Genomic DNA, 26624 nt, shown 5'->3' with positions numbered 1-26624 from the left:
TGCTTACTTGTTTACTGAGGGATAAAACTCTTTTTGCAGAAGGTGAAATAGCCATGTTATGGTTTTTATACTACACCAGTCCCATCAGTTGAATTCTTTCACAGTGTCCTTTTGTATCTATTTTTTTTTTAATTTTCTTTTAGTTTTTTGGCATTTGTACTCACCATATTTCCTATCACATTTAAGTTATAATAAAGATTATTTTTAATTACTAAGCACATCAGTCCATATGTACAGTCACCCTTTCCATCAGCAGCCTCTTCACTATCAGGCTCATAGTCTAGGTTCAGAGCAAGCCAGTTTTGTGTATCATTCAAGATACTTACCAAGAAAGGCTCCACAGGAACTACCAGAAAATGTGCTGGAGAGGCTCCAGGGTTGTTACCAAACTTGCATTGATTACTCCTCCCTTCTGTGAAGACTGGCTCTCCTCAGACATTCCTTCCATTAATTTTCCCTTCTCAAACATTCAGCCTTACAGCACACACCTTGGGGAATGTAGAGCTGCCTATGGAGCAGGGAGCCAAAGCCACAGAGAACAGAGAGCAGTTCACATACCGAGGTACTGCATCAGATGGAGTGTGTTATCTCATCTCACTGTAGTTTAAAGCCACCCTTGGAGAACTTTATTAACCTAAAGCTGATCTGCTACACCATTATAACCAGGATTCATGACAGCTGTGACAAAGTGAACAGACCTTAAAAGCTTCCAAAACTGAAAGCAAAGAAAAATGACCAAACAATTTATTTGTCTAATAGCTTGTACATTTTTTTGCTTGCAGAGCTGACAATGCTGCCTTTTCCTGGCACACTGACATACTCCCTGGTGGAGTAGGAAAAACCAGAGGTGAGCATCACAAGGCTCGTGGTTACCGACTTGTAAAGAAGGAAGCAGCAAGCAGTAATTACAAAAGCTCTTAGGGCTGCAGCAGGCTTACTTGAACAGATTTAAAACTCAGGGCCACCCCAGGAAAGTATGTTAGGAAAAAGTTCCCATGCCAAAGTAGCTCAACAGCATTGCAGATGGAAGAGATGGGCAGCTCACTAGAAGTATACTGGGAAAAGGGGTTATCTGGTGGTAAAGGTATCCTTACCTTATGCTGTGGTGGTTTTTACTACCCCTGCATTTGGCCCCATAAATAGAAATCTGTAGCACCCCTATACTACTATAGATACAGGCTGTTATATCCATCAGACCTTCAGAAAAGGTTATACTCTACAGCTTCACCCTATCCTGCAGTCTGTGATATATACAGTATAATGTATACTCTATAAATAATGCTTATCATTAATATGGACTTCAAAATTAACAGTCAACAACTGCCAGATACTGTATCTTAGGTATGGCTCCCTGCTTTGCAGTGGGATTGTCCGGAGGAAAGGATCCACAGCACAAATGGCTTCAGTGCCCCAAAGGCAGGATAGATGTGTCCTCACAACTGATTACATTTCATTACAGGGATTTACCAGCAGTTCATCAAACAGCAGCAAGTTAAGGCTCCTCATAACACCATTATCAGTTGCTAAACTGCTTTGTGTTATTAGAGGAATGGAAAGAAATTAATAACACAATAAACATTTTCTGCTGAAAAAAAACCCATTGATGACAATGCAACTCAGACTTAAGAGCATTGGAGTGCTGGAAAAGCACAGCCTTAGCAAAATTCGCACATCTTATTAAATTCTCAAATCCAGTTCTGACAACAACCCGAGATGACCCTTGAGGAAAAGTAACTGAATATGCATCACATGTTCTTAACAAAAAATAACCTATGACTAACTTCATTACTTATGCAGAGGCCACACCATAAGGTGGAACACAGGACAATGCTGCAGGCCCTCACATAAGCAATCCAGTGCCAAAAACCAAGTGAGTTTCAGCTGCCCAAACAAGTTGCTATTATGGTCTAATTAATTTCTCCACACATTGTCTTAAGTACAATGGGTGCTTAGCCAAAAAAAAAAATCCTTAGTGTAAGCCAGTTATGAATTCTTCCTCATACAATCCACACAAACAATCCCCCTGCCCCATGGTTTGCTTGTCCCTGCACAGCTGCTCATTCTGGAAACATGTGATGCCTGCAAATGACCCACCTCCCCACACTGCTCTTGCATGAAATTCAGCCCTGTTCAGACATGCACATTTTATGGGAGAAGTGCTAAGACACCATAGATACATCCCTCTTCCACACAGCCTGAGCCTGCCTCAGTGAAAGACAAGATTGTGTCTGTACCCTCTGCAGTGAAAAGGAGTCAACATGCTGGTAGCACAAACACATTTGACTCCTTGGAAAGAATCACATTCTTTCCAAGTTAGGTTCCAGAACTGATAATTTTATTGTGCTAGATAGAATGTTCTCTCTATAACTTAGCTGGATGTAAAGGTTGTCTTTAGTAATGCTGCTACATAACTGTGTTACAGTGACAAATGAGTTTCCCTATATACTGGTTGTAAGAACTAACCACAAACAAATTTCTGTATAATTTCTACACCTTTTCCAAAATGTTAGCACCTAAATACCAAGTTCCTAGACTTAATATGTAGCACAGTGCTACTGCATGCAAGTTCATAAAAGCAGCCAGGAATTTTCAGAACAATACTCAATCCTTTCAGAATACTTTTAAACAGCAATTATTGCAGGATCCTAAAACTGCTGAGAACATTTCCATACATTAATGTCTGATACAACAGGCATAGTCACTGTGTTTGATCAAGGTTCAATGCATCTGTGACAAAGCATGTATAATGATTTTATTATGGTGCCATTTGGCTCTCACACTTGGCCTTCTCGGGCATCACAGGTTTTTTCAGTTTATACAGCAAACTATCCACTCTGCTAACAAATTGCACTTAATAAAACCATAGTCGTTTTGGTTTAAAACATTAGTATGTATTACTAAGTGGCACATGCCTTTTTGATGTAAGAATTTACTCTATTACAGGTGGGCCAAATGCTGCAACACACCCATCAGCCTATTTGCAGAACTTCCACGATTTACTTGTACACATTCTATTTCAACAGAAGGATCCAGCATATCAAGAGACTGTCACATCTTTTATTTAAATAAAAATCAATCCCAAAAAAACCATAAGATTTAAACCTAATAAGCATTCCCCTGATTGACATAAAAATAAACACAGATGCAAATACTGCACACAAATTCTGGATTTGTCTCTCTGGCAGTTCTCTTCCAACAGCCCCTGTAGTACAGCAGCTTACACAGCAGGAACTGAAACAGTGGAAAAGCTGCACTTGCTGTCTCATTTTGGTCTCCTAGTCATGCCACAGAAGTCCCTTCTTCCCTTCTACAGCCTCTGCAAATAAAATATGCCTGATGTCCAAAAATAAAGCCACCTCCAAAAAAATTAGTTAATACAATCAACAACTTAAACTAAATTGAACTGCAAAGAACAATTATATCAAAGTGAAAATGCTTCTTTACTTACTAATTTTGAATGACTTTAAGACAGTTGCTTAGAATCTGAGCTAGGAGAGGTCTAAGTCATTTGACAAGCATTACCCACTTCTTAACAGAAAACCAAGGTTACTCTACAAAACATTTGACTAGCACAGTTTTATTTCTTCTTCAAAACAGCATCAGTGCAAGATAAAGGACATGCCTTTATCACCTTTTCAGCACTGTGATGGAAAAGAATATGTCTAAGCACTCCCTGGTGCACACATTGGAAGATACAATCTTGTGCTACAAAGTTCACAATATTTTGTGATGCCTCATTTTCTAGTTAGCATGCTTGAGGTAAAACGGCAGCCAGGAGTATTACCTCCTACAATGGTTTCTGACATTTCCTGGATGTCAGGACAGAAAGCAGTTGTAAAACATCTGTTAACTTATCAACGGCCACAAGAAAGTAAAACAGAAGGAACATAAAAGGTGCCAATCCAATAGCTCCGGAGTCATTCACACATACCCTGAAGCAACCATCTTTGGCAAGGCCAGAGAGATCCACAAACCAGGATGCTTCTATTCACTTCCACCTCCTGAAAGGCACGCAGCTTTAAGCTCCTCCCAAGATATGGTGACAGGTACCATTGTTAAAGCTTTGCCACAGAACAACTGTCCCAAGTTCACTCAGTAGTAGAAAATCTATATCCAGTTTCTCTCCCGCTCCATCACAGCCCATGCAGATACCAGATAAGGCGCTCAAGACCCTTTCTATTCCTGTAAACCTTTCAGAACCTTAGTAAAAGGGTGTCTCATCTCCTGGTAAATACCAGAGCAGTACCTTGAAAACAATGTTTCCTTTCAGAATAGCACAAAGTATTGGCTGCTTTGTCTCCACCTAGTTTTCAGCACAGCTGCTAATGGGACCAAGAACACACCACCTTCTCTTCATAAGCCAATTAAAGTATTACTAAAATAAAAGGTCTAATATATCCTACTCAAGCTCTCATTACACAGCTTGCAAAATGCCTCCTTAGAAGGCAGAGGAAATGAATTTTTAAAAATCAAATCTAACTGACCTTTAGATTTTGACTCTATTACCCAGGAAGATTTTCTGAAACCTCACCAACAGCACACAAATTTTTGCTTTTCCCCTGCCTTCTCTATCCACAAAAAAAGCAATTTTGTTCTCCAGAATTCTGCAAACCTAAAAAAGAACTAAAAACTGCCCAGGCATGCCCCCAAAACCTTGAAAGCTTCCATCAATAGGAGTCATAATTGGTTTAAACCAAGGATTATCCATTCCCCTGTCAATTAAAACACTATTTTGGTAATGCAAAGATTTATTTATCAATTTTCATGCATCATGTCAGACCAACTGATAAGAAAGATATTTACACAACAGTTGAAATACACAGTATTTGTGTTTCATACAAATAACTACATGCAGCCTGTAGTAAACTTTCCATGCATTATTCAGATGCTTCTCCCACTGCTACATAATTCCAGTTAAAAATACCAGCATCTGCAATGCTCCCACAGGAGTTTCTATACCTGAGGTTTAGTATACCCTTTCAAAAGGAAATCTGCAATTAAAAGCCACATACATAAGCCCTTTTTAAAGGTTGTCATTCCAGTTGCACATGGCTTACTTCCTTTGAAGGAAGATCTGATCTATTCTCTCTTAAGCCAGACAATACTTGAGATGGCTCTTCTTCAGAAGGGCTGTCTGCCTCATCTCCACAGTTATGCTCTTCATTCTCCTGTCTGGATTCCTCTAGAGCCAGACTCTCCAGCGTCTCAAGACTGTCAGGTGCTTGCCCAGTTAGCCTCTGCAAAGAGAAGGCAGTGAATTTAATATTTTTTATCCTTAACTATGAAATAGTGAAAGAAGACCCTGCATACTAAATTAAGTAAACTAATCACCTTCATTTGGAGGTTGTTGATATATTCAAAACATTCCTCAGTTATAAAAATCTTAAGACAACTTCAACTCAAATTACTACTTCTTCCAAACCACATTTGCTTTGTTCAATTTTTCTTAAATTCTTCAGTAGGACAGGTTTTATCTCAGGCGACCTAAAACATGGGAAACTGGTTCCCAAGTATTTGCTATAGTACCATATAGATTTAATTTTAGAAAAATTACTGTACAACTAATTTACTCCATTTTTAGTTAGAGATGAAGCTACATTAAGTCTAGATGAGCTTTGAGACCCAGCAGTCTCTAGCACTTGATCAACATAGAAGTTCCTCACCCTAACCAGATCTAAGGAAGATAAATAGGACTGTAAGGCTGGTTTTGAAGCTTCTGGTTGTTTGATGTATCCTTAACCTCATTTAAGCCTCAGAAGGAAGCAGCTGACACCTAATAAGTCATCATAACTTCTGAGAAACTGTAAAAAAGTTTTCAACTATATTAGTTCAAGTCCTCAAGTGATGTAATTTCTGCCAGTGGGTTTATCACTAACAAACGGTACTCCCAAATACCAAAAAAGTCAAGTGTAGAAAAACAGTCTTTCAAGGCTGATCAAAATAACTGCACTAACTGAAAAGTAACTTGATGAAGTTTAATTCTTGATTAGACAAGTTCCTTGCAATAATATTTTATTTTGTTTCTGCCTCCCAGTCTAGTCAAAGATTCAAAGTGTTTGCCAGGCACCCAGCTTAATGAGAGCTTAATTCCTGCAAAAACAACCTGAAAGCCACATCAAGGTTCCACAGCTATCTATGTATTCATCACAGCTTCAGTGGCTCTTAAAAAGAATCCACTCCTGCTAAAGGAGCCATGGAATTAGTGACACAAGTACTTACCCCAAAGAATTCTCAAAGAAAGCCGTTAGGAAATTTATGAGTTTATGAACCCTAGAGACTCTGTGTACAGCCCTTTTTGGGCAGTCAAACTAGCACTGTGCCTTCACAGGAAAACCTTGACCTTAAAGAGCATAGTGCTCCCTCTCACTGCTCTACTTTGTGACTGTTTTAAGTTTAGTTTCTCAAAGGACACAGCCAGTACCAACCTATTAAGCAGCACATGAATTTAAAGCCACCCCAAAAAATGTAAAAGTCAACTCTTCCTTCCCTTATCACAGTCACCAACATGCAAATCCTGTTCTGTTAAGAGAGCAGGTTGAATCCCTCCTTCTGAAAACAACCCTCTTAGTACTCTCATTACTCCTATAGGTTCTAAGATGGGAAAAAAATCATCCCCTAGAAGGAGCTCTTTAACTCTAGAATTAGAGCAATTCTGCAGGAAACAGGTCAAAGAGCAGTTTAAAATGAATAGTCATGTTAGCACATGTAACAGAAGTCATGATTCATTATAAACACCTTGGCTGGTTTCTCACTTTTTTGTTCTACAACATTAACTGAAAATTGCTTTGAGTACCTCAATCACACCGGTCATATAATGGACATGCTCAGCAAGGGTCATGAGCTCTTCATTTTCTTCTTTTAGGCGGGCAATTTCACCATCCTTCTGCTCAATTTCTTTGTGCAACTGAGTTCAAATAACAAAATGTCAGAAGAGGAAGACAATAACCAGGTAACTTTAGCAATCAGGCATCTCTGAGTACCTACCTTTTCATTTTCTTGAAGCACTTCAAACAGAGCCTTCCTCCTTTCTTCAGCCACTTCTTTCCAATATTGAGATGAAGGATCTCCTGAAGTTAGAGGCTACAGTAAGTCCATGGCTCTTAAGAGCACCTTAAGATATTTAACTTGTATACAAGTATTCTATGAGCTGTGATACTGAGAACTCGCTCTGTATAATGCTTTCAAAGATTAGTTGTATAACTGCAACTAGTGACACAAGCTTACAGGAAACAGATCCTACACTGCATTCATAGCTGTACAGTGCCAAGCTGCCTCAAGCAGGGCAGCAGGCTCTGCAAGATGGCCACATTTGCAAATGCTGCTCTGAATGTGTGCTTTATGGAAGACAGAAGTGCTACTTCCAAAGTCACTGTCCACACTGGGCATAATGGTACTGAGAAACTGCTGTGGCAGAACAGGCTTTCAATTCAACTTATTAGTCACTAGAAACTGATAGGCCAGCCAAAATAACAAACTACAAGACTCCTTAATACAGCTGCACACCATGCTTCTCAGCTACTGGTTATCATGAACTAATTCTTAACATCTATATTTAATATAGAGGATAAGTATCATCACCTCCTGCTAGACATTATGAAAAACCCACAAAACCCTTATCTAAATGACACAGGAAATATGTTTCAAGTAGTACTCCAGCAGCAGCATAGCATTTAAAGTGCAAGAAAACATTTCAGGAATTACCACATACCTTTCATCATGAGATCTTCAGCTTGAACGACATCATTCTCATTCTCTTGTTCCTTGTCCACAAACACCTCAGCTTTACAAGCCTTTGAGGCAAATTTGTTATTACAGAGTTTCCTTTTGACTGAAGATTTCTTCTGCATAAAACATGGGCAGGTTTGAGTTTAGAGGAACATCTCAGCCTACATAAAAATACAAACTTCTAAGCCTGCAAGTAAGTCCCCAAATCCTGCTTTCTTCACATTATAGTTCCAGTTCAGACATCTTCCTTAATACCCAAAAAACTCAAATTGTTAGGTTTTAATATTTTTTATTACTAGAACAAGCTTAAGTTGTGTCACTCTAGTTAGCACATTATATTTTTCAAATCTATTAGTTTTCAGTTAACAGCTCAAAAGCACTTCACTATGACTAGAAATAATTCCATATTTACAGATGATCTTTTAGTTTATACCTCATTAGGCCTGCCAACCAGGTTGCCAGATGCTGAAGGCTGAATCATTTTAAGAGTTGGTCTTTGGGCAGCACTGCATGTGGTATCTGTGAGGTACTTCTGAAAAGACAAAAATGGTTCAGAGAGTAGCCACTCTTCTTTACATAAACCGAAAATTAGGAATCCATCATCCTTCCATTAAGGTAACACAATTTTTCTTTTCAAGACAAAAAAATGACCCTGTAGCTTATATTAAGGCTTTTGTAATGAAGGGATCTAATTTTTTGTAGCAGAGACAGATCTTTACAACAGGAAGCTACATCAATCCCTGCCTCTTCAGAAATATTTACCTTTCATAAAAACTGGAGCAGAAATACTCTGATTAGATTTCAAGACCAGTGACTTTAGCTGGACCTCTCAAACTTGAGTTTGAGAGCAGCAGTCTGACTTTTGGGGACAGGGACCAAACTGATTGCAGTTGCAAGGTTACGTGGTGGCACATCAGGATCAGGTAGTAGCTGTTTTTGTAACCTATGAATACACCGTCAAACAGTGCTCATTTAAATAGATGTGTTACTTTGATTATCCATTAAAATGGATCAAAAGTTTCTTTGTGTCGATCCAGACAGGCTATTGTTTTGTCTAACCAGTATGTTTATCACCCTTCCTATCATGCATAAATGCCTCTTTCCTGCATCAAAGCTTTCTGATTGGGTTGGTTACACTGCCACCATGGGATAGCAAACAATGGCAGACAACCAAGCAAGAACAGCCAGGATACAATGCCACACCAGCGTGAGAAAGTCACCAATTCACACCGTACTTCATAGGACAAGAGCTCGCATTTCCCACGGTAGTTTCTGCCACCAATTATCCTACTGTTCCACTAAAGGACAAACATTAACTGCTGTGGGAACAAGAATCACACCGTGTGTCAGACACTGCTTGCTGTTACTTAGGATTAGAGTCAAGTATATTCTGCCAAGAAATTATTGGCCAATACTCAAGTTAACCCACTGAAAGGTTAAAAAGCCACACAGAGCAATTTATACCCTAGAGACACTATGGGACAAGAGTGCCATAAATCAGACCTATCAGCAGTTCTCATTAATACCTGAAACTTACATTCCAGTCATTGTGCGTCATCATACAAGAATTACCAGCCTCTATTATATACAGTTTTGTAGCAGTCTGATTAGGGCCTACGTTAAAAGATTTACCAAGAAAAGTTACTATAGTTTGTACCTAATCAGTTAGCTCTTAAAAACCTAAATTGTTTAAGCATTTCCACCAATTCCAAGGCAACTATTATGAAGGTGATTTTAGAAAGTGAACCGCCTGCTTGAATATTTCAGTTAAATCATGTCCAACACAAGACAGAACTCTTCAGAAGTTCCCACCCATAAAGAACAGCCTACAAAACCTACTCTACAACCCCTAAGCATAAGCCAGACAGATTCAGTAAGCAAAGGCACATAGTCAGGACAAACAAACCAAACCAACCCTGAAAAATTAAACGGAGACAGTAAGCTCAGTGTCAAAGTAAAAAGGACTTGCTGAGCAATAGGAAAAAAAGTAGTCATAAGCACATATACCCAAGCAGGACAGCATGTTCCCAGCCACATTGTCTGCCAGGAGGTTACTCAAGCCAAATGGACATAGGCCAGGTGGAAGCACATTGCAACAGATCCCTTTATATTCCTTCAGTGGACAGAGAAGCTTGTGTCAGACAGAGAGGTACTAGCTTCCAGGCTTTAAAACCTATACCTGCAAAGATCCTGAGGACTGTTCTGCGGTCAGTTTTTGTTTCATTTTGGAATTCATGAGATCAACTGCAATAGAAAAACAGCGAAATTAATACGGCATCCCCCTACTCCTGAAGTTCGGGAAACACTAGTTAGAGAACACTACCATTTCGGACTGTCGGCTTTCATTGCTGCCCTAAGCAGTCGGCCATGCACGGCGCCGTCTGCGGGCCCCTCCAGGGCCGCTCCCGAGGTCGCGGCCGAGCCGCGAGGGGCGGGAGGGCGGCGCGGAGCCCAACCCGGAGCGGCCTCCCCGCCGGGCGGCCGGGGGCGCGCCGGGCGGCCGGGGGCGCGCCGGGCGGCCGGGGGCGCGCCGGGCGGCCGGGGGCGCGCCGGGCGGCCGGGGGCGCGCCGGGCGGCCGGGGGCGCGCCGGGCGGCCGGGGGCGCGCCGGGCGGCCGGGGGGCGCGGGGCACGCAGCGCGCCAGCCCCGCCCTCCGCGCCGCGGCCAATGACGAGCAGCGAGGCAGGAGCCCGCCAACGCCCGAACTCAGCCACGGAGCCTCGCGGCCCCAAGGCATGGCCGGTGGCGGCGGCTCAACCGAGATGGAGAGCAGCCCCTTCCCTTCCCGTGCCCTCCCGGTGTCCCGCTCCCGAGCCCGGTGCCCCGCTCCCGAGCCCGGTGCCCCGCTCCCGAGCCCGGTGTCCCGGCCCCTCCCGCCGGCCCCGCTCACCGCCGGCCGCTCCCGCGCGGACCCCGCAGCGCGCGCTCGCACACCCAGACGCCTTCTCGCGCCCGGCGCGCGGCTATAAGGAGCGCGCCGGAGGTCACGTGACCCGGGGGCCCTCTCCGAGCCAATCGCGGGCCGCGCTGCCCCCGCCCCGCGCGCCGAGCCCGGCGCTGAGGGGGCGCGCGCTGCTGCGCGGTGTCCTGCGGCCTTTGGGGGCTTCTGGCGTTGGGTTTTTTTTTTGTTTGTTTTACATATAAAGGAGTTGTGCCAAATTAGATTTAATCACGTCTCCGCTTATTCTCATCACTCCTATCTAAACACGGTACATCCTGCGCAACCGGGGAAGAAAATTAGCAGTGTTAAGCCACAATAACTGCTACACAACACTAATTTAATGCATGATATAGACTACAGCTCTTATGAAGTACGCCTAAGGCGGGCTGTTGAATTTGTTAGAAGCCAATTGACAATTATATTCTTGCAAATATTTGCACATTTATCTTTTATTTATACTAATAGTATCTTCTGCTGACTTGTGAATAAACAGTTTGTTGAGTTAAGGACACATTCCTTGCAATCAAGGTCTCACAGAATCAGCTATCAACATTTTTCCCAGGCAATATGATGGAGCTATTAGAAATTAGGACAATTACAGAGAGAAGTATTTCTTTAGCTTGCTATTCTGTCAGTCTCCTGTTTGGAAATAAATTCTATGGCATTTAAGAGAATGTTTTAAGTAGAGTGTCATGGTCCGACGAAAGCAAGAAAGGCAGAACATAAAAAAAGATGCATTAGGAAATCTTTAAACAAGGATAAGGAAATAAAGCTTCTCTCTCTCATTCAGTCTCTCATTGACCTATTTAAATTTTCATTGTCCACAATATCCTTTGGCAAGTACCTCTAGAGCTCAAATAACCTTTGGTCTGAAGAACTCCATCCTTTTTTTTTTTTTTCCCTTTGAACCTGATTCCGATATTGTCACTTGATGTCCCCAGTTCTTGTACTGGAAGGGACAACAAACAACCTGCCCTCATCTAGGCCACTGTTAACAAACTGCTCTCCAGTTCTCTTTCCCAGGCCTGCTTAGCTATTCCTGGCAGGAAAGCTATTCCATCTTCCTGCTCTTTTGTGAACTGTATGGCATTTGATTTGCCACTGCTGAACACAGGGCTGGCATTTCTATGGAAAAATCTGCCATAACTTTGAGATCTTATTCTTGAAATTAAGATATTTTTCTTATGCATATTCTTTGATGTTTATCTGCATTGAATTTCATTGCTGTATTTGCCCATCCCTCAATTCCATAATGCCCTTCTGCAGTCTTTCAGTCAGGTCCCTTCTTGTAATCTTGAATAATACAGTGTCATAAGCAAGCTGTCACCTCAGTAAGCTTTGTCTTCTATACAGCAAATGAAAAGGGCACATGCAGAAATGTAATATAAATTAACATCGTTCTGTTATAGTGCTAAAAAAAAAAGTTCATGCTCTTATGCTAGTTTAATTCTTGTTGATTCTGCAAGAAAATTTGAAATTTCCAGGTTTCAAAACATTAGCAGATATTCTTAACTGGTTTTAGATGCACACAAATCCTACCAGCATTGAATGTCCTTTCAGAAAAACCTCAATACAGGTAGTTCCTATATAAGCACAATATAAAAACATTCCTATTTTTACATGTTATGTTTTCTTACACATAAATTTAAAAACCCAATAAAAACTATCCTAAACATTTAAATTAGACATATGCATCAATTTCTATCATAAATCATACTTAAGAGGCATTGTATGCATTTTATGGCTCCAATATATAAACTGTACATCTTGTAAATACTATGTTTTCAAATTAAACTTTCCCAGATGTTACCTTTTCAAAATTCAGGTTTAATTCATAAAAAAATTCAGATGGATTTACAGTTCAGAAGTAGAATAACTGCTTTTGGTAATTGGAAAGGTCTGAGGTAGTGGGAGATGGTTCTGATGTGACAGTCTTGTTTGTTTTTCTTTTTAATTTCTTCCTTACTGGAGGCATACAATCTGGAGGTTTATTACAAAGCTGCCACTCCTTCAATTTATCCAGCTGAAGGACGTGTCCTCTTATGAACTACCATGTCCCAGAGTTCAGCCTCTTCAGTTCAAAAGGTTTGTAAAGAACTCCATCACCATCTCAGAAAGAATACTGAGTTTTTTATTAGAAGCTTATTCATAGCCTTAATTTTGGGAAACCAGTATAATTATATAAAAACCTCACAAAAAAAAAAAAAAAAAAAAAAAAAAAAAAAAAAAAAAAAGCATCCAGGTTGTTTTACTGCAATAATTTCGCTTTGGTAGCCAAAGTTCCAAAGTTTTAATTTAAACAGGGATTAAGGCATTTTTACATGCAAAAATCTGTCAACCCAGTGCTAGCAGAATACATTTTTTCTTCAGACTGAGCGCAATAAAATGCATTTCAGCTTGTTTGTTTCATAAAAAATAAAACCCTCTGTCATGAATACTTATGACTATTTGCACTTCAAGTGAGCCTAAGCAAACATGCCAAGGTTTCCCACAGAGCTCAGCCAATTTGTTAGATTACTCATGGCAGCAGAGAATGTGTACTTTTTAGAGCTTTTGTATTTCATTGCTGTCAATAAATGTTATCAGTTTTTACAGCAAATGACGACTGAAAAAAAGCTCCTTGGAGGGCTTCATGTGCCTGGGAATGTGGGAATAGGTGGGCCTCCAGCAGGTTGGGAGTCCTGTATTGCTTACATGCCAGTGTGTGGAAACTTCCTAAGCATTGCAGAGGGAGAGTCCAGACTTGGATATCTGAACCAAGCGCTGGCAAGGACGTATTTGTACTTGACAATCACACTGTGCCTTCTGTCAAGGCCTTTCTGTACTCTGCACTTGATGATCTAGCTCTGGGCTGCTTAAGGACTCCTTATTTCTACCTACCACGTTAAGTACAAGTAAACCACATTGCGCCTTTTAAAAATGTTGTGTACTATGTTATTAAATAAATATCACAAAAGAGCTCCTATTTGTTAGTGTTTACTGTAAGCCGTGACTGTAAGTGTTTTGGATGCAGAAGAACACTCTGGGTTGGATGCAGAGGAACACCAGTGCAGGCACTGTGGTGTTGAGCCTGACACACGGGAATGTCTCACGCGGTCCTGCCCTGGCCGCAACCCTGCAAAGGGGGCGGGGAAGGAAGCCCCGAGGCCGCCTTTGGAATCCTTGAACCAGTTAAGACGTGTGACCCTCAGGGTCCCTCGGTGATGTTATCTTGTCCCTCCTGTCCAATATTTATTTCAGGGATGAGAGGGCTCCCCGCAGTCCGCCGGGTGACAGTAGGTGGCAGCGTGGCATCACGCTTCCCCTCCCTCCGCCTCTTGTTTTTCCGTCCTGCTTCGTGTGTTACCGACAAGAAGTTCAAGGCTTGTCTTCTTTTCCCTGGGTTAACCGGCATGGAAGGCTGCAGGTAATGAAACTCATGGATTATATACACGGCACACTCCAGGTATCATTCATAAGGCCGACCGGGCTTCGATCATGGTCATTGTTAATAATTATATCATTCCAGAGCATACACAAATTTCATGTATTAGAACAAAAGATTGTCCTGTAAACCGTAATCCTGAGTGCTTCAGAGGTGAAAAGTTAAAAGAAAAATCTACATCTCACCTGGTTATTTTTTTTCCCTAGTTAAGTACTGTGTGAGATACTAAGACATCCTTTAAGACACTGTCAGGTCCTAATCCACAGTTTAAAAAAAAAATAATTATAAAAGTGCTTTAATGTTTAAAAATTGAACATGCTCTATAAAGGCTACAAATTGATAATAAACTAAAGCTACTGTTGACTGTGAGTATTTAGAATATATTTTACAGACTGAACAAATATAACAAGATTTTTCAAATTTTACCCTTCTTCTTACAAGCATCTGCTGATCAAACACAAAACCTACATTATTTAGAATCTCACATGCCCAAGAACTAATGTCCCGTTTTATGACCAAAGACCCCTGAAACTAGAAGGTGAGACATAAAGAAGTGACAAATGAAGCTTAATATTGTAGCATCAGTTGTGCAGTGGAGTGCTGGTTTTGGCAGGGGTAGAGTTAATTTTCTTCTGTCCACCACTGTCCATCACAACAAGAAGTGGACAGTGGTGGACAACCCAAATCATTCTATGATTCTGTGATTCTTACTGGGTCCAGAACACAATATAAGCAATGTTATACACATTAAACTCTGACATTTCTTGGTACAAAAGCATTCCTCTTATGTCTTAGAAACTAATGTTTTCTCTGAATGCAGAAAAGAGTGAATCAGTACGTTATGAAGCATATGAGTTTTAATTACCACCTAATTTGTCTTGTTTGAATTTGCAAAGAATACTAATTTCTTTTTGTCTGATGCATAAATATTTGGCACTGAATTAATCATAGTTCTGTTTTTGAAGCAAGTAGCTTCAGGGCTGATTCTACTTCTAACATACAGTACAGTATGTGTGGAATGTACAGAAGAAAGATGACAGAATCCCATCTCTTCCTAAATATGTTTAAAACATGCATAACAATTTGTGAAAATCTATTAAAAACTAATTGTTAATATGAAATTATTAATTTTTAAGTAACTAATCATTAAGCTGAAATTTAAGAGCAGAGGCATTAGAGTACAATCTTGCCCACACGCTTATGAGTAAACATGTAATTCTGAAAACAGGAATTAGACTCTGAAATTACTGAAATTTTAGGAAAAAGAAACTCAAAATGAAAAGGTGTATCTGTAAAGTTATTAATAGTTTTTAATTTACAGAAAAAGCACAGTGCTTGATTTCACTGAAAACAGTGAGGATATGATATCACGGTGATGAGAAAATACCAGTTTCTCAGAGCATAGCCAGCAACCCGATATTCTAAACTTTCATTGCTTCTCAAAATTCCATGACTCACTTTCTCCCCAAGGAATATATTGTTGCGACGAGTACATGACTACCTTCACACGGGCCATTCCCCATGCTGCTGGATTCTGTATTTCTGCAGGATGGCAGCCCTGATGCTGGCAACCCCAGTCCTCAGAGGGGTCTGTGTGCACCTGACTCCTCCAAGGGTACAGGACTGCAGCTACATGGTGTTGTACACAGTCCTCCACACTCTGGGGAGAAGCCTCAAGGACACCAGCTGATTTGTCTGTGCTGTGCTAACCAAGCAGAGGCTGACCCACTCTGCTGGCTGTTTTACTCAGCCTGGATTTATCGTGCACAAGAAACACTATTTTTGCTGTGTTATGGGATTTAAAACTAAAAAAAGAGAACTATTACTGCATAAAATGCCACAACCTGTTGTCAGGTTTGTTTTGTATAACATGCACATTTGTTTCTTCTCTGTGATAAGCCTTATTTTGTTTTAAATTATATTTTAAGAGAGGAAGTCTGTCACTGGATAGAGTGTTACAGTTGCAAAATACACACCCAGCTTCAAGGGCCACAAGCTTCTCTTATAAATGATGCAATATTGCATAACCACTATGAAGCATAACAATAATATGCAATTATGCAGTCAAGAGAATTATGGATCAATAGGATACAAATATTTACTTTGCTAAGTCTTAAATCTTCCTTCATTAAGAGATGTTACTTATTGACATATGTTTTAACTAACATTATGAGATTTTTCTACCCTATGAGTTTCATCATTGTGCAAAAAGTAGCACAACTATATAAAAATAGGACAAGACCCAACCACTACTCATGAATTTATTAGTGCAAATATTTCTGCATGTAAACGTATAATGAATATACTTTACTCATTTGCATAAATGTTGTTGGGGTACCTTTACTAGACAATGAGCCAAAAGGAAAAAGAAATCTCTGAGTTTGCTAAAGAAAGGAAGTCATCTATCTAAGGAGGAGCAACAGTCTTTACAGAAGGAGCCTGGAGTGATTCCAGCTCCCCATCCCTTTCAGGATTTCATCAGCCTGAGTTTGCAGAAGACAGGTGGTGGCTGCTTAACACGTAATACTTTGTACACAGACACACACAGTCATATCTATACATGTATATTTCATCTAAGTATATGTATTCCTGTCCTCATAGCTCTACTATAAAGCCCTCCAGAAGAAAAAGTGCTCTTACATCAGCACTACATTTGACAAAAATTTTTGGATGCATTCCTCGGCCTGGGGCTGAGCAGCTGCCCAATCTCTTGTGACTGCATCCCGATACTCAAAAGGGCAGCTGGAGTCCCTGGGCTGGAAGAAAACGCCTTCCTTTCCCCTCCGCAGGTGGGCAAGGCGCCAGCTCCCTCCGCGGGCCTTCTGTGCCGGGGCAATCCCCACGCCAGGCGGTGCCGAGCTCTCGCTGTGCTGGCACAAAAAGGGTCACAGGCCAAGCGTGAGTCATGGCTTAAAATAGCAGCGGGCGCAAGACTGCAGCACAAAATGTCGCACAGGGCAGCGTGGAAAACAAAACTGGACCAAGCTGGCTGGAAGAGTAGTTATCTAAGCGCGGCTCTCCTCAAGGACAGACTGATGTTATAGTTAAACAACTCCGTCAGTCTGAAAAAGCCACAGAAGTGCAGAGCCCGTGTAATCCTCCTATTTACCTGCATTGCTTTTTAGCACCAAATAAAGGGTTATTTTCAATCGGCATTGCCCATTAGGACTGAACAGCAATCTCTTAAGTACGTAAAAATTATCTGTTTCTGCTCTGTTCTTGTTCAAACAGCAGAGGAATGTGTGGTCAATGCCTGTGTCGGGGAAGGCAAGAGGACTGTTCGCATCCGAGGGTCTGACTAACACCGGGGAAGATAAGGAGGTCCAAGGGCTGAACACGGCTCCTGCCTATAACAGGAGGGAGATGTCCGAGGGAAAGTATGTAGAGGAAAGGCGTGCTAAAGGAAAATAACTAATTCGAGGGTCAGGAGGGAACAAGAGGGATCAGCAGGGACAAATTAGAGACTGGGGGACCAAACACTGAAATGTGGAATTACTGGAGAGTGCCACTGGCATGCTGCATGGGCTTTGAAACACGCTCAAGAGAGAGAGACGGTGCCCGCACTTGTCTTCAGCCTGTAATCTCTGTCATGTCGCTGCTGTTCCGGTGAGCCACGGGTGCCAGCTTCCAGGGAAAGGTGGGAGAGCTGCCTTCACCCGGCCTGGCAGCCCGCGCCGCGCTGGGGCACACACCAGCGCTCGCCGCCCCTCGGCTCCCGGCGCCCGGTGCTGGGGTGGCGATTCCTCCCGCTCGCCCTGGCCCTTCCCGCAGGGAGAACGCTCAGCAGCAGACTGGGACCTCGCTTCGCTGCCATCGCTTCCATGCCATTCCTCCTTCCTTCCAGAGAACGGGAAGTAGGGCATTTGCCTGTCCTCGTAGTGCAGAAATAAAACCGCGTACTTCTCTCCAAGGATTAGGTTTGTGACTCTGGAACAGAAATTACTCATTTATGAAACTTAGCCAGCCTCTTCGGGAAGCGCTGCGGCCGCCGCGGACTGTCACACTGGCTGCCGTGGCGAGACCAGCGCTGCAGACACGCCCTTCGCCATGGCAGCTTTCAATGCACCTTGGGCTTTAATTGTTGTTTCGTTTACAGTGCTACTTCGCATACGTGGGACGGGCTGAATACAAACCGCGGCGGACCAAATTACACAAAGTATGCCACTACAAGGCTTGTTTAACCTATAACATCACCACGCTTAAGGCTGAGACAAGTTTAAGTATTCCCGCAAGGTGACGGAATGTGGGGAGGAGGCGCGAGGCGGGTGGGACGGAGGGGAGCTGCCCCGGGCAGGTACCACCTCGGGCGGGCGCGGCGGGGGGGTCATGTTTCTTCCCTCCCGTTTGCCTCACACCCTGCCCATCGTCCCCCCTCCCCCCCTGCGAGAACGGCGTTGAGCAGCCCCATCCGGGTCATTGTCCCGCGGGCACCACGCGGGGCGAGCGGGCGGTTACACGAGGTGTGACCGCGGGGGGTAGAGGGGAAGAAAGTGCAGGGCAGTGCGGATCCCTGGCGCGGTGAGAGCTCGGAGATGCTGTTGTGATTTGCTTCCTGTTAGTCTCGACAAGGTATGACCACGGCGGTTACCGAGGTTGAGCTCTACTGCCTCGACGACAGCAGTGCCTCGGCCCCCGAGGCGCGAACGCTTGGTACGCGCCGGCGGTGCGGTAGGGCGGTGCCTGTGTGACTCAGGCGCTGCCATTTTGAGGGGTCCGTGGTGGCTGCGCAGCTGCACTCCGCACTCGCTCCGTGCCGAGGCACAGGCACTGCCGCTCCTTCCTGCCCGCTCTTGCCGTCGCCCTCGAGGACGTCCCGGACCGCCTGGACGAAAAGAGGCTCCTCAGCCCTTTCATCATTCTTCCCGGCCGTCCCGGTCCTGCTCCGACGCCGCTCCGGGACCTCTCTATGCCCGCCGCCCTCCTCCGTAGGAGCTGCTAGCGCAGGGACAGCGTCCTCCTCCTCCTCCTCCTCCTTCCGCCGCCGTCGCCTCTTCCTCCTCCTTCTCTCTCCGCCACCATTTCCCCACTCCCCGGCCCCGGGGCGCTGAGCTAGACTATGGGGACCAGGTCGGGGCCGAGCAGCGGCAGAGCGGGCGGCCCGGTCACCGTGTCCCCTGCGGCAGGGATGGGGGGGCTCCGCGGCTTCGTGGCTTTATCTTGACATGGCTCCTCTCCGTGCTGCCAGCACCGCCGCCACCTCCTCCTCCACTGCTCCTCCTGCGCCCGCCGGCTGCGGGTAGCGAGCGGGCCACGGTCCCGGGCTCTCGTCGGAGCCTCTCGGTCTCTTGCTTAACTGGGGGGAAGCTTTGGGAAGGGTTCCTTTTTTTGTTTTGTTTTGTTTTTGTTTTCCTTTGGTTTTTGTTCCTTTCTCTCCAGGGAGAGGAGGGGAGAAATACTTTTTTCCCCCTCCTCTTCTTAACCTAGTCCGACGAATTTGCTAACTTAAAAACTTTTTAACCCCGACTAATCAAACACCTGGAGAGGGGGAAAAATGTCTGGAGAGAGGAAGAAAATTACCTGATAATTGGGGATTTGCTTTTTTTCGGGGGAGGGTGATTTAGAGGTTTAAAATTGCAACCTAGATTGCAATTTAAAAAACATAGAAACAAAAACCTCTCAAAAAAAATCTGTCACCGAGAAGCAGGAGCAAGGCGCACTCCATGTTTTCCGAGTCGTGGCCATGAAGTGAGAGGAGAGGGGCGGTGCTGCTGTGGGTGTCCCGCTGCCCCGGGCGCGGCCGCCCTGCGCGCAGGGAGAAGCCCAAGGGAAATCCAGGAGCGCCGGCCATGCACGGCCTCGGCTGACCGTGCTCGCAGCAGCAGAGAGAGGGAAGGATCCCGGGGGATCAGCAGCCCAGGGAGTGTATGACGTGTCGGGGGATGTAGGGCTCTCCCACCGGTAGGGAGCCCGGGTTTGGGGCACTGATTCAGGTTTAAGTCTTTCAGTGAGATAATACTGTCCTTGAATCCCTGTCCGCCCCTTGTCAATGGCCATCATGATCCCTCTCCTCTTCGGCAGCAGTAGCCTCAGGGTAGTGATGAGCAGGATGAAGTTAGAAATGACTCCGCTGTCTTTTCTCTTTGCTCCCCTGCAAACCAGCGCTGTGTTGTCTGTAGTTGATTTTGTTGTTGGCGGCAGAGAAATGTCATACTTCCCGGGTTGTGCACTCCTCCTTTGCACCCTTTTCTCTGCTCTCCATCAAGTGTAATAATTCTAAAGAAAAAGACGGGCAACATAGCAATAGTGGAAGGCTGAGAATAATAATCAGTAGAGTCATGAATCTGGCTGGGGTAGAAGGCAGTTTGTAATTTCAGCTTCGGGTTTTTTTTTTTGTAAGCAGAGCAAAAGTGCCCCCTCCCATGGATTGGGTTTGTGCCAGTTGCTTTTTATTGTACACATAAATTGTGATTTGTTTGGGGCTTGTTTTCTTACTTTCCCCTTTATTCTTTCCCCCTTATTCCTGCAGCTAAACTGTTCAAATTTTTCTCTTCGAAATTCTTTGGGTTTTTTTCTTGATTATTATAAAACCTTTTGTCCAGCCATGGCTGGACTAGCTACTTTCTTTGTTTCTTGACCCCTCCAATACGACATTCTAGTAAAATATTGCCTGAGGTGCGGTTTTGCGTTACATTAGCGTTTGATCTATTCAGTTGTTTTAGCAGGAATCAAACGACTTGTTTCTGTTGTACTTAAGTCTTACGAAAAGGTGCCCATAGTTTAGCGACAGTTTCCAAAGGCTTTAGTACCACCTGTATTACAAAATGGGGGACCCAAACTCCCGGAAGAAACAAGCTCTGAACAGACTTCGTGCTCAGCTTAGAAAGAAAAAAGAATCTTTAGCTGACCAGTTTGACTTCAAGATGTACATTGCCTTTGTGTTCAAAGACAAGGTAACTTGGTTTTAAAGTGTGTCTGTGTGTTTGTTGCGTTTTAAGTGTTCTGTGCAAAGTCTTGCTGCCTAATTGCATCAAATGTTTTATCCTTAACAGAGTCCATTGACTTTAAATTCTTTTTCTTAAATTGGTAATAGCTATAATCCTCACTTAGTTCATGTTTGTTATTTTGACTCTTTGTGTTTAGTAGTTTTATAAGGCAGAGTGTTCCAGTGCTTCATTAAATGGTTACTTGGTGATTTCTCTATTGGGTAGATACTTTTTAAAGTTAACACTGTAAATCGTTAAGCCTAATTGGGGTCTGACCTGCACAATTGCTGGCTGCTAATGCAACCTGGCTGGGGCGATAGCCGAGTGTGTTTATCTGGTGAAAGCAGAAGGGAAGACCTGGCAGTTGAAGGGAGGAGTCTCGAGATGTGGAAACGGCCCAAGTGCGCAGGCACATGTGGAACTGCTGCTGTCATTTTGAAAGGGAGTGGGGAGGGCAAAGAAAAAAAACCTTCATTTGCTTGACTGCCTCCTCTGCGGCTGAATACAGCACATCTGGATGGGGAGCTGGGTCTTTCTAAAGCCGGCTATAGACCCGCAGTTGTGGGAGAATTTTTACCCGTAGAAAGTGAAGGAAAGTAGGTACTTGGAGGAAGTGAATGTGCTGAATATATGATGAGGAATTAAAGGTAGAAGCAACAGAGTACGTAATGATGTACTCTCAGAGATGAGCTCTGAAATAGTTTAATTTCCTCATATGTATAGATTTTGCATTTGCTGTAATATTTAGGTATTTTTAATGAAGACTTTTCCTTGAAGAGCTTCTTTAAAATTTTTGAGTTCAGTTTGCTCTTGTTTTTCAGTTCTAGTGCAAGCAGAGATGGATTTTATTGGGTACTCTGTAATAATAACATAAAAATGAATATTTAACCAGTGGCAACAATTAGATTTTCTTAGATGACACAGCTTTAATTCTTTTAGTTGGACATTAGTACTACTTTTTGGTTGCTTTGTAGAAATTTATCACAAATGCCTATTTTAAATCCTGTTATATTTGCATCCATCACAGTGAACTGAATATGTCCATCCCATACTATTTTGCTTAAAGTAGGAGTTTAGCTGAAGTCAGCAAATAATTGTCTGCTACCTGTGTTCTGATGGGGAGAAAGTGGGGCATTATTTTATGAGATATACTTTGTCTCTTAAGTAAGTCAAGACTACAGTGCACTGTAAGAAAGCTGTTAGAAACAGACATATAATTTTAGCGATGTTACATTCTCTTAATATTTTGGCCTTGCTTGAGAGATGCTGAAATATTTGTAGTGAGTATAAAAGTTACTTAGTAAATGAAAATAGTTCTTCTTTCAGAAAATTATAGCTAACTTCAGATGGGATCTCAATCACCTGCTGTCATCAAATGTGACATTGAAAGATTTCATTCTTCATAAAAGGCCAACTGTAAAAAATTGAAAAGAAGAAAAAAGGTGTTACTTGATTACTTGATTGATATTTGCAGAGAGAAGCTCGTAGAAGTTTTTGGTCATCCCAGAAGAAGGATCAATTCTGTTAATGTTTTGACAGAATCTTAGTGTTTTCAAGATTGATATGTAAATCTTCATTTTTGGAGACTACAAAAATCTGTTCAGCTTTTATAAAAGTTGTTGGTCTGATTCTGTTTAATTTATAAACTTTGACAGGCAAATTTTAGCATGGTTTGTGTCAAAGTCTCCTAGCCTGTGTAATGTGTACTTTATACACTCATACAGAAAATCACAAATCCTGAAATAAACTGTTACCTATAGTTTCCTACAAAATATTGTAATCTTTGCATAATCTGTGCTTTTTTTAGAAGAAAAAGTCAGCACTTTTTGAAGTGTCTGAAGTGATACCAGTCATGACCAATAACTATGAAGAAAATATCCTGAAAGGTGTGCGGGATTCCAGCTATTCTTTGGAAAGTTCCTTAGAGCTTCTGCAGAAGGATGTAGTACAGCTCCATGCACCCCGCTACCAGTCCATGCGCAGGGTAAGGCTCCTGTTTGTGCTTGCTGAATTATACTTTTTCAACACTTGTGCTTTTCCTTGTGAATCTTAAGGCTAATCTTGCCTTTTTCTTATTTGCTGCATGAGGGCTCTGCAGGCCTGTGTTTATGGGGTCTCTAGTTTAAAGGATAGCAGTGGGGTAGTAACAGTTCTGAAACTGTTTAAATATGTAGTTCTTAAGTTTTAACTATAATTTTTCTCATTCAGAGATGTGCCTCAGGAATTTTGTCTTCTTGCCATCTTTGTTCTTTAGAAGGCATGTGTTAATAATTCTTGCAACAACAGCTGCTATAATCTAAGTGATTTTACTTTATGAATATTGGAAGACAGTCTTTGCTGATGTTTTCTTAAAGTTGTAGTTTATATTAAGTGGGTACTGATACTAAACTTCAGTGGAAAGCAGGGAAGGCTTCAGTTGTGGTATAAGTAATGCAAATGGAAAATCAAACGAATGTTGTGTAAGTATCACCTCTCAAGTATGTGCCTGTATAGATAAGTTGCTTATCTGTGTGTTTGACCACTGAAGGGAATGTAAGTACAGAACTTTACTGCTCACAGGATGTGATCGGCTGTACCCAGGAGATGGACTTCATTCTATGGCCTCGTAATGATATTGAGAAGATAGTCTGTCTCCTGTTCTCTCGGTGGAAGGGATCTGATGAACCCTTTAGGCCTGTTCAGGTATTTGGTTTTGGGTTTTGACTTCAGTAACTAACATGTTCCTGGAGGGAGTGTTCTCTTTAACCTCTAAGTTGATGCGATATGCAAGTTCTCTGGATGTTAGAAAAATATGCTGTCCACTTTTATTTGTAAATCGATCAGTGTCCTGAATGCCAAATTCTGCCTCCTATCTTTATGCACTGTTATATTATCCCTTCCAAAATGTAAGTTTGCAAAGGGCCTTTGCAAATAACACGTATGTATAAATGTATACAGTGTGTTTGTATTTGTAGGAGTGGATTAGGTGTGCCTTTTAGTACAATTGAATCTTTGTCTAAATGTGATGGCATTGTTAAGGTTCTGTCAGTATTGACAGAAATTGTTGTTAATGGAAGAGTGAATTGATGGAACCTTTGCATTATAAATTGTTGCACAAGGATCTTCTGCCACAGGAAGGTAAATTGGGTTTTATATATGCTACACGTAAAGTACTTTCGAGTTGTTAATGTGTCATTGCAATGGCTCTTGTCAGTGTTGGCAGAATGAAATTGGTGGATTCTTTAAATTGTGTCAAGATACTGCCATGGTCCCCAGTTTCTGCTTTTCAGACTAGATCATAAAAGGAAAGAACAAAGTGGTCATAAACCCCCAGATTGAAGAAAATTAATGGGTTACACTTGAGCTTTATCTTGAAAAATATTTTATTTCCCTCCCTCACACCATGTAGGTCAAGTTTGAATTTCATCATGGTGACTACGAGAAACAGTTTCTGCATGTTCTGAGCCGAAAGGACAAGACTGGAATTGTTGTCAACAACCCTAACCAGTCAGTGTTTCTCTTCATTGACAGACAGCACTTGCAGGTAAGCTTATTTCATCCTTGTTTTAACAGGTGTATTTTAATCACAAAAAGCTTTTTCTTCTTGGGAACATCAGTGATTTTGCTGGAAGGTAGTCAAGTAGAAAAACTGATCATGCATTCATGATTGCATTTTGGCAGTTTCAGGGAAAACTTACTCTATAAATAGGACTCATATGTGCAAAAACTAACTATGGGCCACATATGTGTTGACATAAAATTAATGTTCTGGTATTAAAAATTAAAGGAGTTCTGAAATATACCTAACAGTGTTTAAGAAAAATTAAAGCATTGGTTTGGTTTGGGTGACAATATGGAAACAGTTCAAGTGAAGAATGAACAAAACAGTAGAAACATTTTATGCATTAGAGTTTGCAGACCAATATTAAGCTCTAGCTGTTTATATGTATGAAATAGTGAATTTTAAATGTCCATAGGGGTCTGCCTATTAGTCCTGAGTTAACTTCTAAGCTTAATACCTTTTCTTTGGATTTTGTTTGCCTCTAGACTCCAAAAAACAAAGCTACAATCTTCAAGTTATGCAGCATCTGCCTGTACCTGCCACAGGAGCAGCTCACTCACTGGACGGTTGGTACCATAGAGGATCACCTCCGTCCTTACATGCCAGAGTAAGGTACTGGCCAGCAAAATGGGGAAGATCACAGAATGCAGCAGTGGATTTTCACTTTCCTCACCACTCCATTCTTTCAGAATTTAGAAGAAAATGGACTCATGTTCAGAACACTATACATTGTGAAACTTGATCATCCTGGATTTTTTTAATCATTTGTATCTCAGAACTTTGCAATTTTTTTTTTTAAGATGTTTTCTGCATGGACCTTGTGAAAGAGAGGATGCTCTGCACACTTCTGCACTGCATCAGCATCTTACTGAAATGTGAAATGAAGGGACTGTACATTGAAACAAATGTATCCGAAAGCACAAGGTGATCATTTGTGGTGGTGTTCCCATTTGTGCTGGTCATGCCCCCTAACATCTCTAATGTTAACCATCAGTATATTGAGGGTGAGAAGTGAATGTAACGGGTATAAAAGCCTTATAGCTTTGCTGTTCATGATTGTATAGGAGAGCACTATCATTCATTCTAATGAACAAAGAAGTGGCTATTACAATAGGAAGTAAGTGTGGGAAAGAAATCTTTCTTCAAAAAGAAAAGCATCTCATTTAATGTATAGGCATTTTTTGCCTCTTTTATTTTGCTGGGCCATGTCTTAAGTTTGCTGGCACTTTTGTTTTGGATCTCTTTCCCCAAGTTGCTGTATAACTGTATGAAGGTATTCTTTTGAGTTGGATGCATTTATACAGATGAGGCAGACCTGGAGTCTGAAGTTGCTAAAGCAGCTCAAAGGTAAAATAATAGCTGCAGAAATAATGTTGGTAGAGGATTATTTTTTCTTGAGAGTTGAGACTTGTAAACTTGCAGGTAAACTGTGCAGGAAATACTGGTTTCTAAAACATTTCTTACAGAAAACCTGTTGAGGTTTTTTTTTTTTCCTTTCTTTTGGAAATAGACATTATAAACCAATGTAAAATAGTGTTTGGAGTGTCAAAAGTTGGTTCTGACAGAATATTTCAAGATTGTGCAATGTTAAAACGAAGACTACTGTATAGTTTTGATGACAAAGAAGGCTCTGCTTAAGGGTTGAGTACTTTACTGGAGTAAAACTGTATAAGCCTACTCCTTTTGGATAAAACTAGTGCTTACCTGTTTAAAACTTGTATTTAGCTTTTGTTTGGAATTGGAAGAAATTGGAAATTAAATAAATTAGGTAAAAGATGGCTGGTTTTATTAATGGAAATCCTATTAATTTAATCTTAGTAGTGATTTGCATCTTAAAAGTGTCACCCACTACAAACACTGAAAATATACAGACTGTAAAATGTTAAGATCAGTGGCAGAGGTGTTCTTGCAAATGTTGGCCATATGTTTTGAAAAGTACTGGGCAGAAATAATGGCATTACTAGTATTTTACTGTATTGCTACATAAATATTTTTACTTCCAAGGCTATAAGTTCCTACAGGTTAATATGAAACACTCTACAAAAACACCACCTGAAAGCTCCAACTTCA

General features: G+C 42.0%; 2 protein-coding genes across 3 annotated transcripts; one reads left to right on the top strand and one right to left on the bottom strand.

Moving 5' to 3' along the window:
• Positions 1 to 4730: 4730 nt before the first annotated feature.
• GMNN (geminin DNA replication inhibitor) lies at positions 4731 to 10725 on the bottom strand. Of its 2 annotated transcripts, none has more exons than XM_021528662.3 (7): positions 10616 to 10725; positions 9905 to 9969; positions 8159 to 8257; positions 7709 to 7841; positions 6985 to 7067; positions 6794 to 6904; positions 4731 to 5237 (listed from the first exon to the last, which is right to left on the bottom strand). In XM_021528662.3, the coding sequence occupies exons 2-7, from the start codon at positions 9959 to 9961 to the stop codon at positions 5034 to 5036; spliced, it is 687 nt and encodes a 228-aa protein (XP_021384337.1). In that variant the 5' UTR covers positions 9962 to 9969; positions 10616 to 10725; the 3' UTR covers positions 4731 to 5033. The 2 variants fall into 2 exon arrangements, with proteins under 2 accessions (XP_021384337.1, XP_021384338.1); XM_021528663.3 differs by lacking the exon at positions 10616 to 10725 and adding an exon at positions 10049 to 10174.
• Positions 10726 to 18777: 8052 nt separating this feature from the next.
• C1H6orf62 (chromosome 1 C6orf62 homolog) lies at positions 18778 to 26332 on the top strand. The gene is made up of 5 exons (XM_021528653.3): positions 18778 to 20980; positions 22821 to 22997; positions 23573 to 23695; positions 24402 to 24536; positions 25040 to 26332. Exons 1-5 carry the CDS (start codon positions 20852 to 20854, stop codon positions 25163 to 25165), a joined length of 690 nt encoding a protein of 229 aa, XP_021384328.1. The 5' UTR covers positions 18778 to 20851; the 3' UTR covers positions 25166 to 26332.
• The last annotated feature ends 292 nt before the right edge of the window (positions 26333 to 26624 follow it).

This window comes from Lonchura striata, chromosome 1, assembly GCF_046129695.1.
Source record: "Lonchura striata isolate bLonStr1 chromosome 1, bLonStr1.mat, whole genome shotgun sequence".
Taxonomy (NCBI): domain Eukaryota; kingdom Metazoa; phylum Chordata; class Aves; order Passeriformes; family Estrildidae; genus Lonchura; species Lonchura striata.
The sequence above is the reverse complement of the archived record's forward strand: the minus strand, read 5'-3'. Positions and strand labels throughout refer to the sequence as shown.